General features: G+C 54.2%; 1 protein-coding gene across 1 annotated transcript in view; it reads right to left on the bottom strand.

Annotated features, from left to right (window-relative positions):
- MUC4 (mucin 4, cell surface associated) overlaps positions 1-13619 on the bottom strand; it is a 46502-nt gene that overhangs the window by 10610 nt on the left and 22273 nt on the right. The window contains exons 2-16 of the mRNA XM_081832400.1: positions 13237-13389; positions 11806-11939; positions 10738-10902; positions 10329-10484; positions 9231-9361; positions 7544-7632; positions 5628-5807; positions 5313-5438; positions 4199-4318; positions 3674-3882; positions 3079-3169; positions 2475-2642; positions 1811-1912; positions 1198-1428; positions 16-153 (exon numbers count right to left, since the gene is read on the bottom strand). Coding sequence (XP_081688526.1) covers positions 16-153; positions 1198-1428; positions 1811-1912; positions 2475-2642; positions 3079-3169; positions 3674-3882; positions 4199-4318; positions 5313-5438; positions 5628-5807; positions 7544-7632; positions 9231-9361; positions 10329-10484; positions 10738-10902; positions 11806-11939; positions 13237-13389 — 2193 coding nt within the window. The remainder of the gene's footprint in view (positions 1-15; positions 154-1197; positions 1429-1810; positions 1913-2474; positions 2643-3078; positions 3170-3673; positions 3883-4198; positions 4319-5312; positions 5439-5627; positions 5808-7543; positions 7633-9230; positions 9362-10328; positions 10485-10737; positions 10903-11805; positions 11940-13236; positions 13390-13619) is intronic.

The raw sequence follows: 13619 nt of genomic DNA, 5'->3' as shown, positions 1-13619 counted from the left end.
GCCAAGTACTCTTACCAAAGAGCCTGAAGTCAGTGCCATTGTTCCTCAGAGTGAATGTGACCTTCGCAGAGTGGCTGGTGTACTGAATCCGCTTGGTCTGCCCCACGTAGGCTTCCAACACACGCTGACCGTCGATGGATGGTGGGTACTTATCTGAAACACGAAGAGGGGATTCGGGGTTTGGAGCAAGACAGTTTCTGGCCTCACGGGCCTCCTCTCTCTTTGTCTAGTCCTCTGGTTTATGTGAGGCATTCTCAGGGCTGTGACCCACCTCTGGAAGCCAGAATTATTCTGTGTATACCTGCTTTCAGATCTCTGTAGAGCAGGTTGGGGTTCTATTGCCCACCTGGCCAAATCCTTAGCTTCTCTTTATCTTCCCCCCAGACAGGATTCAGGTCAAGTTCTTTCCTGATCAGAGTGCTATGCTTGGCATGGTACAATGTGAATCAGAGGACAGGGTTGTTCAGACTGTCACCGAGTTTTACTTCTGGAAGAGGGCTGGAAACCGTGAGGCTCATCTCCAGACGGGCATTGCATTTGTCAGGAAATAGAGCGATGCAGTGGAAATGCTATTTCCATTTCATTGTTCATTCATTCATTCAGTCACTTAACACATTTATTGAGCCCCTGCCATATGGCTGGCACTGTTCTGGGTAGTGAGGCAGTAAACAAATAATAAAAAAAGAAACCTATGAAAATTAGAAAATATGCTAGATCTAAGTGCTAAGGAGAAGAAACCAAGCAGGGAAGGCGAATAGGAAGTATGGGTAAATGTGAAATTTTTGACAGGAGAGCCAAGAAAGGCATTACTGTGAAGGCGACTCTATTTGCGTAGAGCCTTGAAGGAGGTGAGCGGTGAGCGTGGGGCTGTCTGGGGGAAGGGAGTCGGACAGAGAACAGCACGTGTGGAGTCTGGAGTCGGGAGTGAGCCTGGTATGTCTGAAGAACACAGAGAAGCCAGTGGGGCTGGAGTGGAGGGAGCAGGGCGGGGAGAAGCAGAGGAAGAGTTTGAAAGGTACTGGGATCAGGCTGGAAAGGGCATCACAGAGTGAGCTGGGGAGTCATGGAGGAATAACATGAGCAAAAGATACTGTTAAATTTTTTAAATGTGCAGCTTAAAGGAACGTCATGAAAGGGGGGTGCTCCTCATCTGCCACCTGACTCTGCAAACGCCTCCCTGCTCTTTGTGCCTCTTACTGAGGGTGGCGTTCATCTGCTGGTGTCTTCTGAAGAGCATCTTAGTGCTCAGGCCAATGCCTGTGTTTCGTGTGGCCAGGCTGTCATAGATGCACTGTTTGTCTCCGTTACACTCGGCGACCAGCTTTTTAGCCGAGGTTTTCTTTTGCAGTTGGGAAAGGAAGATAGGGGTGAAGTTGGAAGGCAGATGGTCATCTCTCTTGCCAAGGAGTCTTGTATCATTGATTTCCCCTATAACACAAGGAAGGCCATGGAGGTGGTACCAGGGATGGGTCTCCAGCTAAACTTCTGCCCTGTCCACCCCTTACCCTCACTTTATATGCCTTGGGGCGAGGGAGGGAGACGTGGAGGGATGGAGTGACTTCCGGCTTTTGAGGCTGGAAATCCCTCCTCTAGTGAGTGAGGGCCACCACTTCCCTCATCTTCATCTTCCAGGATGGGGGTGGAGGGGACAAATCTGGGGTGACACCCGAATCCTCAGCATATCCTCCCGGCCTTTCCACCTCTCGCTCACAAAGGATGGAGGTCTGGCTCCCATAGGCCGAGGGAGACAATGCTTCCTTCACCCCGGCCCGGCCGAGTCTACCCCGAGGACTCTGAGGCCCAGACTTACAGGTCATTCCATATTGAAAAAGCGTCTCCTCAGCGCTATTGCTGGGAATGGTGGAGCCATTGGGCATCCTGAAGTCGTCATCTGGATTGTCATTCCAGACTCCTGAGGGACAGAGTAGGAGGTCGGCCACCCTGGAACTGTGGCTCTCCCCTTCCCTGGGGAGCATCCAATGGGGCACGCTCAAGGTGTGAGGGGGACGAGGGGGCCTGGGAAGCCTCTTCCAGTCACATCTGTTCTCGGTTCAGTCCTTCCCCCGGGGGGAGGCGGGAGGACCACACCTCATAGCCCGCCCCTCTGTCTCAGGGATGGAGGAGGGGAAAATGAAGGAGGAAATGGAGGAAGAAGGGAGGGGGAGTGGGGGCTGGAGGGAGGGGAAGAGCAGCTGCTGACTCTACCCTCCCAAGAGCCCATCCTCAAAGCCCCCTGGGCTGCCCTGGAACTGGAGCCTTAGGATGACAAGAAGTGAGGCTCGAAGGAAGCTGAAGAGGTCCCTCGTCAAGCCCCACCTCTCCGCGCCCTCGGGGTTCTGTTCCCAGGGGGCCGAGGAAGGGAAGCTCAGCCTGGGACGCCCACAGGCCAACTGGACGGGGAGCTGCCTGTGGTCTGGGGCTCGAGCTCTTGTGGCTGCTGCTGCCTCAGACGCAGAGTCCTGTCTGCTTCTCACCCAGGAGGCCTTCTGTGCGGTTTCGATACTCCTCTGGGAGGCTGCAGGAGGTGTGGAGGATGTTGGCAAGGGCGGTCACTGAGATGGTCACGGTCCCATCGAAGGTGGCTGACACCAGGGAGCCATTGCGGGTCATGATGATGCCGGTGGTGTTGAATATCTCCAGGCCTGGAAGGTTGGGAGACAGAGGAGGAAGAAACCAGCATCGGAACCCTGTGGGTCCAAGACTCGGCAGTAGTGAAGGGTCAAGGTGCAGAGGGGAGACTTTGAGAGCAGCTCTGGGGTGGCCTGGGGGTGTCTTCTCCAGTGTCCCAAAGTCAAACTCACAGGACACCCCCTCCTTCCTGGGGACTGGAGACTGGGGCGAGGCTATCACCGCCCTGGAGGAAGGAGAGAAGTGAGGAGGGGAAGCCTAATGCCTGGTCCTGGGTGAAGAAGCTGCTCAGGCCCAGCTGCTGAAAGAAGAGGGGGTGAAGCAAGGGTGCCGACGCCCCCCTCCACCCCCCATGCTGCTGCCTCCGCCTGACTCCCAGGCGCTGGGCGCCCCGCTGAACCCTGACCCAGGGAAGCGGGAGAAGGTGGCTGACGGCTGTCCCCAGCCTACCTTCCGGGTCTTCACGGTTAGTCTCAAATGTCACAGTCTGGTTATTGACCTGCACATGGATTGTGTCACTGGGCTCAAGGAGCCATCGGACCTGGAAGGGAATTGGAGGAGGTCTAAGCCTGACCTGCGGGTGGGCCCAGAGGCTGAGAAAGGAAAGGAGGCTGCAGAGAGTTTGCACCTGAGCCCCGGCAGTGGCGGGGGGGGGGGGGGGGGGGGGGGGGGGGGGGGGGGGGGGGGGGGGGGTGGGGGGCGGCCGGGGCGGGGGGTGATGATGAGGTTGTGCTAGCTAACGGCTTTAGAGTGCTCAGCAGGGGCCAGGCTGGAGCTAGGCACATTTCTCAGATGATCTCATTTAAATCTCACAACGGCCCTGTGAGGTAGGTAATAGTACTATCCTAATTTTACTGTAAGAAAACTGAGGCACTGGAATCTCAGTCGTCTCTTCAGGATCACAAGGCTGATGGAGCCCTGACCTGAATCCCACTGTCTCTAGGGTTGACTCTCGAACCACTACACTGGCCGGATGTGTCCTCCCTCCCTGCTGCCCCATTCTCTTCCTCCTTCTTTCTCTCCTTGAGGGCCCTGCCTCACTCACTGTGATGGGGCTCAGGCGGCTGGTGTCATATTTAGCCGCAAAGGCAATGAAGTTTGTGGCCTGGGCCGAGCCGGTCTGGGCGGTGCGACCCTGCAGCAGGAACGAGGAGTTTCCGTCCCAGGCCCGGACGAGCTGGAAGTCCCCCAGCCCGTTGAAGGTGAAACTGGCACCATCCAAGGTGGTGATGTGGGGGTCCCCAAACATCCAGGCTGGAAAGAAGGAGAGATCACATGGCATGGCAGACCAGGGAAGGATTTGAGATCCCCCATCCCCTCGAGGCCAACTCAAGGCTGGGAGACGTTCAGGGAGTATAGAACCATCCCCCGAGGCCCTCTTGCACTTTTGTGCCCCCGCCCAAATTCACATCATTATCTCCGCCCTCCCACCCGCTCCCCAGTGCCATGTAAAAAGCCATCAGCCGCACACCGGACCATCTCCCCGTCGTGGTCACAGCCCTGCCCCAGGAAGCTCGCTATCCCTCCCCAGCTGCTCTGCCTCAGCCCCGCAGGGCCCCAGCAGCCTCACCGGGGCGTGGGGGCCGATACCCGGCACAGCCGATGCGTGGCTGCCTTTGCTGGTAGAGGGCACAGAAGGATGGCTGGTCGTTCCAGCGGCAGCACCAGCTCTGCGGCTCTAGTTCCTGGTCTGTGGAGAAGAGCGGCACGTTGCAGGGAGAGCGGGGACCCGCAGAGCCCGGCCAGAAGGTTTGGTGGGGCAGGATGACATGGGGAGCAAGGGCATGGTTTGGAAATCGGGCACACCTCGGGGCAGACCCTGTCCTGCTCCGTGGCCTCAGGCCATTGACCGGTCACTGTCTCCCTCGGCAGGCTTGCCGCAGCTGTGTGCAGCAAGCCCCCCGGGCTCATGGCTGTGGCCCAACAGCTTTCTTGCCTGAAGCGTGGGGCTGAGTCCCCCTGCTCTCAAAGTGCGGGAGTGGGGATGCTGGTCTGGGGAACCGTGGAGGCTGCTGTGATTGTCCGGAGTAGCGGGGTGGAGGGAGGACCCACATTACCCTGGTCCCCCAACCCTGTGCCCTCTAGCTCCTCTGGAGGGTCTCTGCGGGAGAGGACAGCCAGCTAATCTGGGTCCAGAGGGACAGGGACAGACTCGGTCCCCCCTCCTTCCCTGGAAAGATGCCCCCACTCTTGTCTGGGGCTATGGGGCCAAGTGAAGATGGGGCAAGAGGCACTGGATCGTAAACCCCCGGGATGGCAGCTGGAAGGGATGTTGGAAGCTTCCCAAAGGTACAGGGTCAGGAAATTTTTTTTTAAGATTTTATTTATTTACTTGACAGAGAGTTAGAGAGAGAGCACAAGCAGGCAGAGACGCAGGCAGAGGGAGAGGGAGAAGCAGACTCTCCACTGAGCAGGGAGCCCGACGCGGGGCTCGACCCCAGGACTCCGGGATCATGACCCGAGCGGAAGGCAGACGCCTAACGACTGAGCCACCCAGGCGCCCCAGGGTCAGGAAATTAATGGCCAGAGAGGGGAGGCTGCTGGGAGGGAATGGGGACAAAAGGGCTTCTTTCTTCGGGTCCCACTGCTTGGCTTGGAGCCCAGGCCTGGCCTCTGACAGAGAAGAGTAGAGGGAGTTCCAGAGAAGGTGGGGGTGAGACCTCTGCGGACGGGGACACACATACCGAACTGCCAAGGAGCATGCACTCTCCAGCCTTGGAGAAGCTCGCCCCAGGGCCCGTAGCTGCAACACACGCCCCCGCGCCAGGAGGAGAAGCTGCACAGCTGCTTGCTACCAAGGCCCCACCAGCCTGCGACAAGGACAGACGTACTCAGGCCCCGAGGCCTGGGGGGGCGGGGGGGGGGCGGGAATGGGCAGGCGTTTCTGGGGAGGGGCCGAGGGTGTCCTGGAAGGGACAGGTCAGGTGTGAGCCAAGGGTGGGTGGGTGGGCTTATGGGGCACGGTGGGGAAGCCCCAAGAGACAGGAGGGAGGTGATACCCATACTGATGGGCTGGAATCGTAAGTCCCATAGTCCCTGCTGCCAGGAGCAAGGGCAGGCGATCTGGTTCCAGCCCCATGTGGGCCACTGAGGCTGTCTCTTCAACCACTGCAGGCACCGGAGACGGTAGTTGGGCCTTTCTTCCCCGTGTAGGCTATAGACCTGCAGGCCCCGGAGGCCTAGAGGAGCAAAGGAAGAAGGGGTTATCCCAGGGCCCAGGGCCACAAACTCTGCTTTAGCAACCCGACCCATAAATGCACCTTCTGTTCGCCACCTCCCCCACTCTGGACGGCAACTCCAGGGATGGGACCCAGTTCGGACTGGCCCCTTTTATGTGGCCTCCAGAGGCCCTTAAAGCTTGGATCTTATGGGGAAACCCTGGGACAAGTGCTGGGCAGAGAGGCCTCACCCGCACCCACTCAGAGCCTGACCCTAGCCCTGAGCTTCAGTCCATCCATCCTCTACCCTCCCATCTGCCACATTAAACTCCAGTACCTTCCAATCTCCCCAAACCTGTTCTTCCTCGTGCATCCTCTACCTCACTAAGGGATGCCACCAGCCACCAGCTCAGACACTTGGCTTTCATCCCTGACCCTCCCCCTCCCCCCGCACAGATGTGTCAGTGGCCAAAGTAGCCAGGACAGAGGCCGATGCCCAGAAGCCAGCTGGGGGCTTGCTCCAGCGCTGTGAGGCTGAGGAAGCGTCCTCTGTGCCCGGAAGCCATCCTTGGAAGGGAGAAGTAACTGGGAGAAGAAACCCTGATGGGGGTTTGAATTGAAATTGACTTTTAACTCTAAGTTACATACTGCCCACCCCAACAGCCAGGAGTGAGAAGGGGGCTCCAGAGTCCAAAAAGACACAACAGGACATAACGTATTAGATTTTGGCCCTGTTCCCACACAAAAGAAGAAATTATCAAGATAACTATAATTTGTTAAGGTTTTGAAAAAATAATTATTGTTTATGATTATCTGTTCACATATCTTCTCTACAATGGCCTGATATCATGGGAAACAAATCAGATCTTCTTCGCCAAAACGCGCACACACACACACACACACACACACTATCATATTGTGCCCCCTAGGTCACAAGCAGATGCATCTTGACAGAAAGCCCCGAATCTGACAGGGCAGTTCTCTCCACAAGATGGCACCCATGATTTGACTTAGCTTCTGTTTGCCAAATGTTCTTGTCACAGAGCAAACAGAAGTCGATTTACACTTCACAATCTACATGGCTGATTTCTAATGCTAAACTGTCCTTCATTCTACTCACATTTTGGGAACTATAATTTCTGTCCTGTTGGGCCTGTGGACAATAGCTTGAGTCATGTCCCATGGGGTCTCCTGATACGTAAGCACTGGCCTTCTTAACAGAGTGAGAGCTATTTGAGAGCAAATATAGTCAGTCTTTTTCCTTTTTCCCCTCCCCTTCATATTTCTGGCTCTTAGCACACAGCAGATGCTCAATAAATGATGATTGGCTGAATGTCAGACTTCTGGACCTCCCCTTGGTAGATTCCTTTCGGGGATCTCATCAGGGTTCTCATTCCAGCTCTGGGACAGGACACCTGGAGTACTATCCTAACTGCCCATTCATATCCCCCTACCTCCTGCCATAGTCCTGTCCTCACTTCCAGGATCTGGGCCCCCACCAAGAGACCTGGGCTTGACTCATCCCAGGGAGGAGACATAGCCCCAGCAGGGACTGTACTGCGTGAGGGTGCAGAAGATACCAGATGCACCCGGGTAGTGCCAAGTCCTGGTTACACCTGGGGGTCAGACTGTGCAGGGACACCCTCTGGGGTGGTGGAGATGCTAGAGAGCTGCCTCGCTAGGACTCTCATGGCTCATGGAGTTGAGGACAGAGAGGATTTGAGTCCAGCTCATGTGCGAAGAGGTGGCGCTTTTACCTGAGTTGGAATTCAGAAATTGGTCCGGTAGATACTTCTGCCACATTGGCTGGGATGTCAGTGGGCTGTTTTCAAAATGCCCATCTCCACTGCGGGCAAAGGAAAGAATCACACGCCTGTCACACACGGAATCTTTCCCCTCAGTTGGCGAGTTATACATTCATCCAGCCAGTCGGACAGACAGTCACTCAGTCCCGGTAGTCATCAGATCCCAGTCAGTTACGTAGTCAGTTCATCAGCCAGCCAGCATCTCTGACTCCCAGCAGCCAGCAGGAGAGGGCAGAGATGGGGGCAAAGGGTGGGAAAGCTCTGATTTATTCTACATCTGACCGCTAACTGCAAGAAGCTGGTCATGAGACAGGAGTGCGGACACAACAGAGTTCAGGCCTCCTTCTGATGAGTTTCCCTTCAACAGGACATTGGACAGAGGGCTGGGTAGGGGACCGTATGTCGTGATGCTAAGAGCCAGTCTCTGCACTTAGACGGGCATGGATTCCATGCCTGATTCCAGCACTGAGTAGCACAGTAGCCATGAGCAAACTGCTTCATCTCTTTGGTTCTCAGTTTTCACAACGGTAGAAAAGAGACAACAGTAGCACCCGCCTCACAGTGTGGTGGGGATTAAATGCAGCAACATTTGTAGACCCCTCCGAACTGAGTGAGGACCTGATACAATGGGTGCGTACCCCTCGGTGTTGAGGTTCATGGCGCTGCTCCAGGAAAAGGGAAATCTGGTATGTGCCTCTGAGCAGTGACTCCTGACCTTTCCTCCTCTCTGCCACAGGATAGGCAAGGCACGCAGGTGTGACACCTTCCGAGGGCTACTCAGGAGCGTGGGAAATCTCTAGCTAGTTGGATAATTCCACTCCTTTCTCTTTCACAGCACATCAAAAAGCAAGGGAAAGCAATGGAATTATAGGGGCAACCCTGAACACCATCTAAGAGAATTTATAGCAATGACCAGTAACAAATTACACGTGACCTTCGCAACTGATTACACACACCAGCATCTGGAAATACTGTGGTTGGGAACTGTTTGTCAGAGACTGAGTCACCTTCACACACAGGAATCCACGGCCCCGTCTGCGGCTCCCTCCCTCCACTCTCTGTCTTTCCCGCTGACCCCACACAAGCTGTTGGTGCCCCTGGGTGAGGGGCTAATGCTCAGCAGAAGTCAGGAAGGCAGATTTCAGCCTCAACTATCTGGGTGCAAGTTCCTGTTTTGCCACTTCCATCTCTGTGACTTTGGGCAATTACGGATCTATTTTTACCTCAGTTTTCTTATCTGTAGAATGGGTAGTAAAGGGTATCTCCTTCATGGGTTGTTGTGATAATTAAATAAAATAATGCAAGTTAAGTAGTTAGTGTAATAAATGTTGGCTGTTATGATACTTGAGAGGTCAAGAGAGGTTGGCTAATGTCAGTAGAAATCAGAGAAGTCAGAGCTCTGGGAATTATTATGAAGCGTGTGGATTAGGTTGGGAGACAGAATGGCCAGGTGAATGGGCATCTTTTAATTTGAAACAGCAAGAAGTGGGAACTAGAGTTGGTGTGAGTTAGAAACATCAGCAGGAAGGACTCATACCCTGTCCTGGGCAGGGGGGCGGGGAGTGGGTGTGCAGCAGAAACCCCACCCTGCACCACTTCCTAGTATCTACTCAGTGTTGACCATCCGTCCCCATCCTACCTGGAGAAGCCCATGAGGACCGGGTTGCCTGGGCGCTGGGTCACATCCCACTGCATACCACCACTTTGGTAAAGAAACAGGGCATAGGACCTGCTCCCGTCTGTGGAGAGGATGACCTGGTAGGTGTTGGTCTGGAGGTCGGTTGGAGACAAACATAGGGCTGCCTGTGAGAGATCTGGGGTCTCCTCCCTGATGTCCCATCACCCTCCTCACCACCCTGCCCAGACACCCACATCATCTTTTCCTGGCTTCCCCAGAGCAAGTTTGGGATTGTGCAGGGCAGCTTTCACCCTGGGGGTCAAAGCACCTACCCTGGTGCTTTTGCCTTCTTTGTGACTTCTGTCCAGAGAGAGGTGATAAAGGGCTCTGGTTTCGGACCCAGTGAGAAGAGAGTTTGTGTGAAAAAGCTTCAGGACTTGGAAAGATTAGCCACCACCCCAGAGAGCCGAGAGAGGCCTATTCAGCTCCCTTGGGAATATTTTTAAGGACATTGTTCAAATGTCCCCTCAACCTGAATATTGTGGATGGACCACCGAGGTGACACTGGAGGTTCTCTGAAGGCAGATGCCAAGCACTGCTTGTACAAGCAGGTAACCAATGAACTTGTAGAACCAATGAAGAAGTGGCTTTAGACCACACACAAGGGCTGTGAGAGTCCCCAGAGGGAAGACTGAGGACACTGTGTGGGGTGACCATTGCCATTGGATGGTTTTGCAGCTGAGAGCCAGAGGCGGGAGTCAGAAAGCCTCAGTTCCAAGCCTGGCTTTGTCATTTGCTAGCTGGGTGACCTTGAGCAGCTGGCTTAACCTCTCTAACCATCGTCTTCCTCATCTCTAAAATGTGGCTAATAATATCAGGTTGAGCCATATAAAATTGCCAACAGCCAGCCATTTTTGACTTTAAAAAATTCCATTTCCTATGTTTCAACCCAATGAGTACTAGGTGAGTGCTCAGCAAACAGGGTCGGGGTGAGGAGGTGCTATAACCTGCAATCTGTCCCTGAGTCAGAGCACATGGTAGAAGAGTGACCCCTGCCTAGGGCTCTAGGATGTCTGACTTCCGGATGGTTCACAGGGAGCTGTCCATTGGTCCACTCACCCCGAAGGTCCACCGGGCGGGATAGGCAGGGGCATTGACCCACGTGACCTTTAGGGTCCACCTAGCTTTGTAGCTCCAGGTGTATGTGAACTTTTTAATCCAAGACTCCACCTGCCACAGTAGCTGGTTGTGTTCATCATAAAGCGTCTCATATTCCTAGGAAAGGAAGGCAAATAAGACAAGGAAATGAGGGTCCCACCACAGGTCTTCTCATGGTTGTGAACGCGTATTCCCGAGTCTATGTAACCGTCCTGCTCTGTTTGCTGCCCCCCCATATTTAAACATCACCCCCTGCCCACACGGAGCCCGGGCTCTGACAGCAGTAACACTTGCACACCCCCCACATAGCCCTTTGTCTCTTCTTGCTGGCTGCTGGGGAATCCTGAATGCTGGACTCGGAAAGGCTCACCTGGTAAAATATGGTTCCCTGGCCACTGGAAAAATCAGCATCATCCCAGAATGGAGCCACCAGGGCCACAGAGTCCGAGCCTGTGAAGCCTCTAGCGGGGGGATTGGGGTAGGAGAAAATCTGGTACTCGGACTCCGGGAAAATGATCTGGCCATTATCTGTGAACTGGGCACAAAGGTTCTTCTGGTTAGTGTTTAGGGAGGGAGGGAGGGAGGGAGGCAGGGAGAAAACATCCCAGCCTTGGGCCAGCTCCTCAGAAGTGTGACCCCCAAGGACCTCTCTGGGTAGAACTGTAGAGATGTCAACAACTTCGGCAAGGTTATCTCATTCCTCTCGCTGCTTGCTGGGAGAGCCCCTTTTACATAGTTCTCACACAAATGCTCTTCAGCTGCGGGACACTCCTCTCTTTTAAGTCCTTCCTGACATGGTAGGTTTTGCCCTGCCTCAGCGGCCAACCCCATCTACAGACAGGCCCATCACAGAGCAGAGCCCTCTGGGTGAGTCCCCGCAGAGCCATCCTGAGGCTCCCTCCACATCAGAAGGGGCTAAGAGGATTGCTACCCTCAGTCCAATCGCTGTGTTGCCCTATCTTAGTGTGTCCTGCCCCAGCCCCCACCCCCGCCACTGAGGCCTGCAGGGTCCACGACTGCCATTCCGACTCTCCTCCAGGACAAGCCAGGATATATTCATAGAAAATGTAAACAACATTAAAAGGCGGTTTCCCAAGTAGAGCTTCCTACCCATAAAAAGGCCCTGAAAACAGTGGAGAGTTTACTGGGTCCCCAGACCTCTCTACTGAGGTAAAGACACTCTTGTCCATGAGGGTAGGGGGGCCTTGCCTAGGTCCCAGTCATCCTCGGCTGTCACCCTGGCATCAAAGAGCATAAATGCAAACTGCGCCAGGGGCAGGGAGGCAGTAGGTGCCTAACAAGTGTTGCTTGTTCCATTCTCCTTGCCTCTGGGCCATGGTCATGGTCACAGGGCCATCTCCAAGCCCTGGAGAGAGAAGCAGAGTCTGGGGATCGAAGGTCACGGGTCCTGCCCTTTGGGCTGCAGCTGGGGACTCACATAGAGGTAGTCCCTGAGAGAGGAGCCAAGAGGGAAGCCAATCTGGGGCTTGAAGAGCGGCGAGGTGAAGTCCACAGTCCTCTTGACGAACTCCCGGTCTCCAACACGTGGCCCGTAGGGAAAGAGGGAAACACCTGGGCCAGTACAAAAAAGGGCAGGAAATTCTCACGGGTCCTGACTTCCTTAGGGCTGACAGAGAGCTTCCCCCAAGCTGCTCCTCCACCCAACTGGGAGCCCTGAAGGACTCCTCTGTCCCCTTCTCCACTTGCATTTAACCCATCTCTTCATTTTTGACCCCTTCAGTGGGAACTCTCATCCTTTACCATTTTGAAGAAAAACAGGTCCTGCTGTCAGAATACCAACAAGTTATTCTGCACCTGTTATGATGTTCGTAATTCTCTCAAGGGTTCAAAGACAAAGCTCCAATGTTGTGAAGATCAGTAATTGAAATACCATTTCATAGAATGAGACTTGTTTCCTAAGATGGTATTCCTCTAGATACACTGGGGACCCCCCAGAATTTGTCCTTGGACCCCTTAGAAGTCCATGGGCTCTCGTCCGAGAAAGCTTGTCCTAAATATTTCTCAAATGGATCTCCTCCTTTCTTTCCTGGCAGCCCTCTCCTGGTTTGCTTAGAATACCACAGCGGTCTGTATACAGCTCTCCTGGCCTCCTGAAAATTCATCCAAAACCCCAAACCCCACAGGACCATTCATAAATACAGATCTAACCATGTCCTTCCTGGTTCCCTCACATGACAGCCTCATTTCTCAATACTCTTCACCTTGTTTCCAGCACCCTCAAGTGCTTTGGGGATATCCTCCCCATGCAATACTGGGACTACTTTTCATGTCTACACCTTTATTCCTGCTCTTCAAGTCCCCTGCCTGCTTGGCATGCTTCCCCTTCCCTAGCTCCTATTCATTCTTTCCAGGAAGGCTCCTCTTCACCTTGAGCACACCTTGCATCCCCTAGGGGCCTTCCACTGTGCATGCCTAACACCTTACATTTATTCCTCTAATTGCACCTATCAAGGCAGGAGATCTGTGTCCTACTAAAGAACACCTTGATCATTTCTTATCTCCACCTCCTAGCCCAATGCCATGTACAAAGCCAGCCCTCAGCACCCAACTCTGATGCTGTCTCACAGTCCCCTGTGAGAGCTTACGACCCAAGAGAGCAGTCTATGAGCAAGCAGGCTAAGACTGAGTATTCAGTTACATCACCCTTCTAAAGGGGATATGGGAGCAGCTGGACTTGCCATGGCCCAGATGAGGCAGTAGAGATATCCAGAGGACAAGTTCCCCCAGCTACCCAAAAGGGCCCTCACTGGTAGATCTAATCAAGCTGCCATAAACTACAGCATCCACATCTAGCTCAATACTCTCCATCCCAGAATGGAGGGACCCCAGACCTAAAGAATCACTTAACCTTTCTCGGGCTTGATAGGGACTGGAGCAGCTGTTGAGTGTGCGCCTGTGGACGTTCTAGGAGACAAGGTTGTACGGGTCTGGGAGGTTGTTGACAGTAGTGATGGTGTTGTCCTTCTCTGGTTGCCTATCCTCAGTGAGGTTGTGATTGTTCCTGGGCATGCAGGAAAAGAAAACTTGAGTGGGTCTTATAGTCAGAAGGGAGCAGAATCAAAGAGAGTCACAGACTTCAGGAGCTGGGGGAGACAGCTAGAAACGCTCTTGTCTATCTTCTGGCCACACCCAAACTGCTCCCTGCACATAAGCAACAGTCTTCTCGGGTAGAGGGAATGATGACCCGTCACTCACCTCATTCCCACTCACTTCATCTTCTTGTGGACCTCC

This window comes from Leptonychotes weddellii, chromosome 1 (genome assembly GCF_054177405.1).
Source record: "Leptonychotes weddellii isolate Sample4059 chromosome 1, ASM5417740v2, whole genome shotgun sequence".
NCBI classification, from domain to species: Eukaryota; Metazoa; Chordata; class Mammalia; order Carnivora; family Phocidae; genus Leptonychotes; species Leptonychotes weddellii.
The sequence above is the reverse complement of the archived record's forward strand: the minus strand, read 5'-3'. Positions and strand labels throughout refer to the sequence as shown.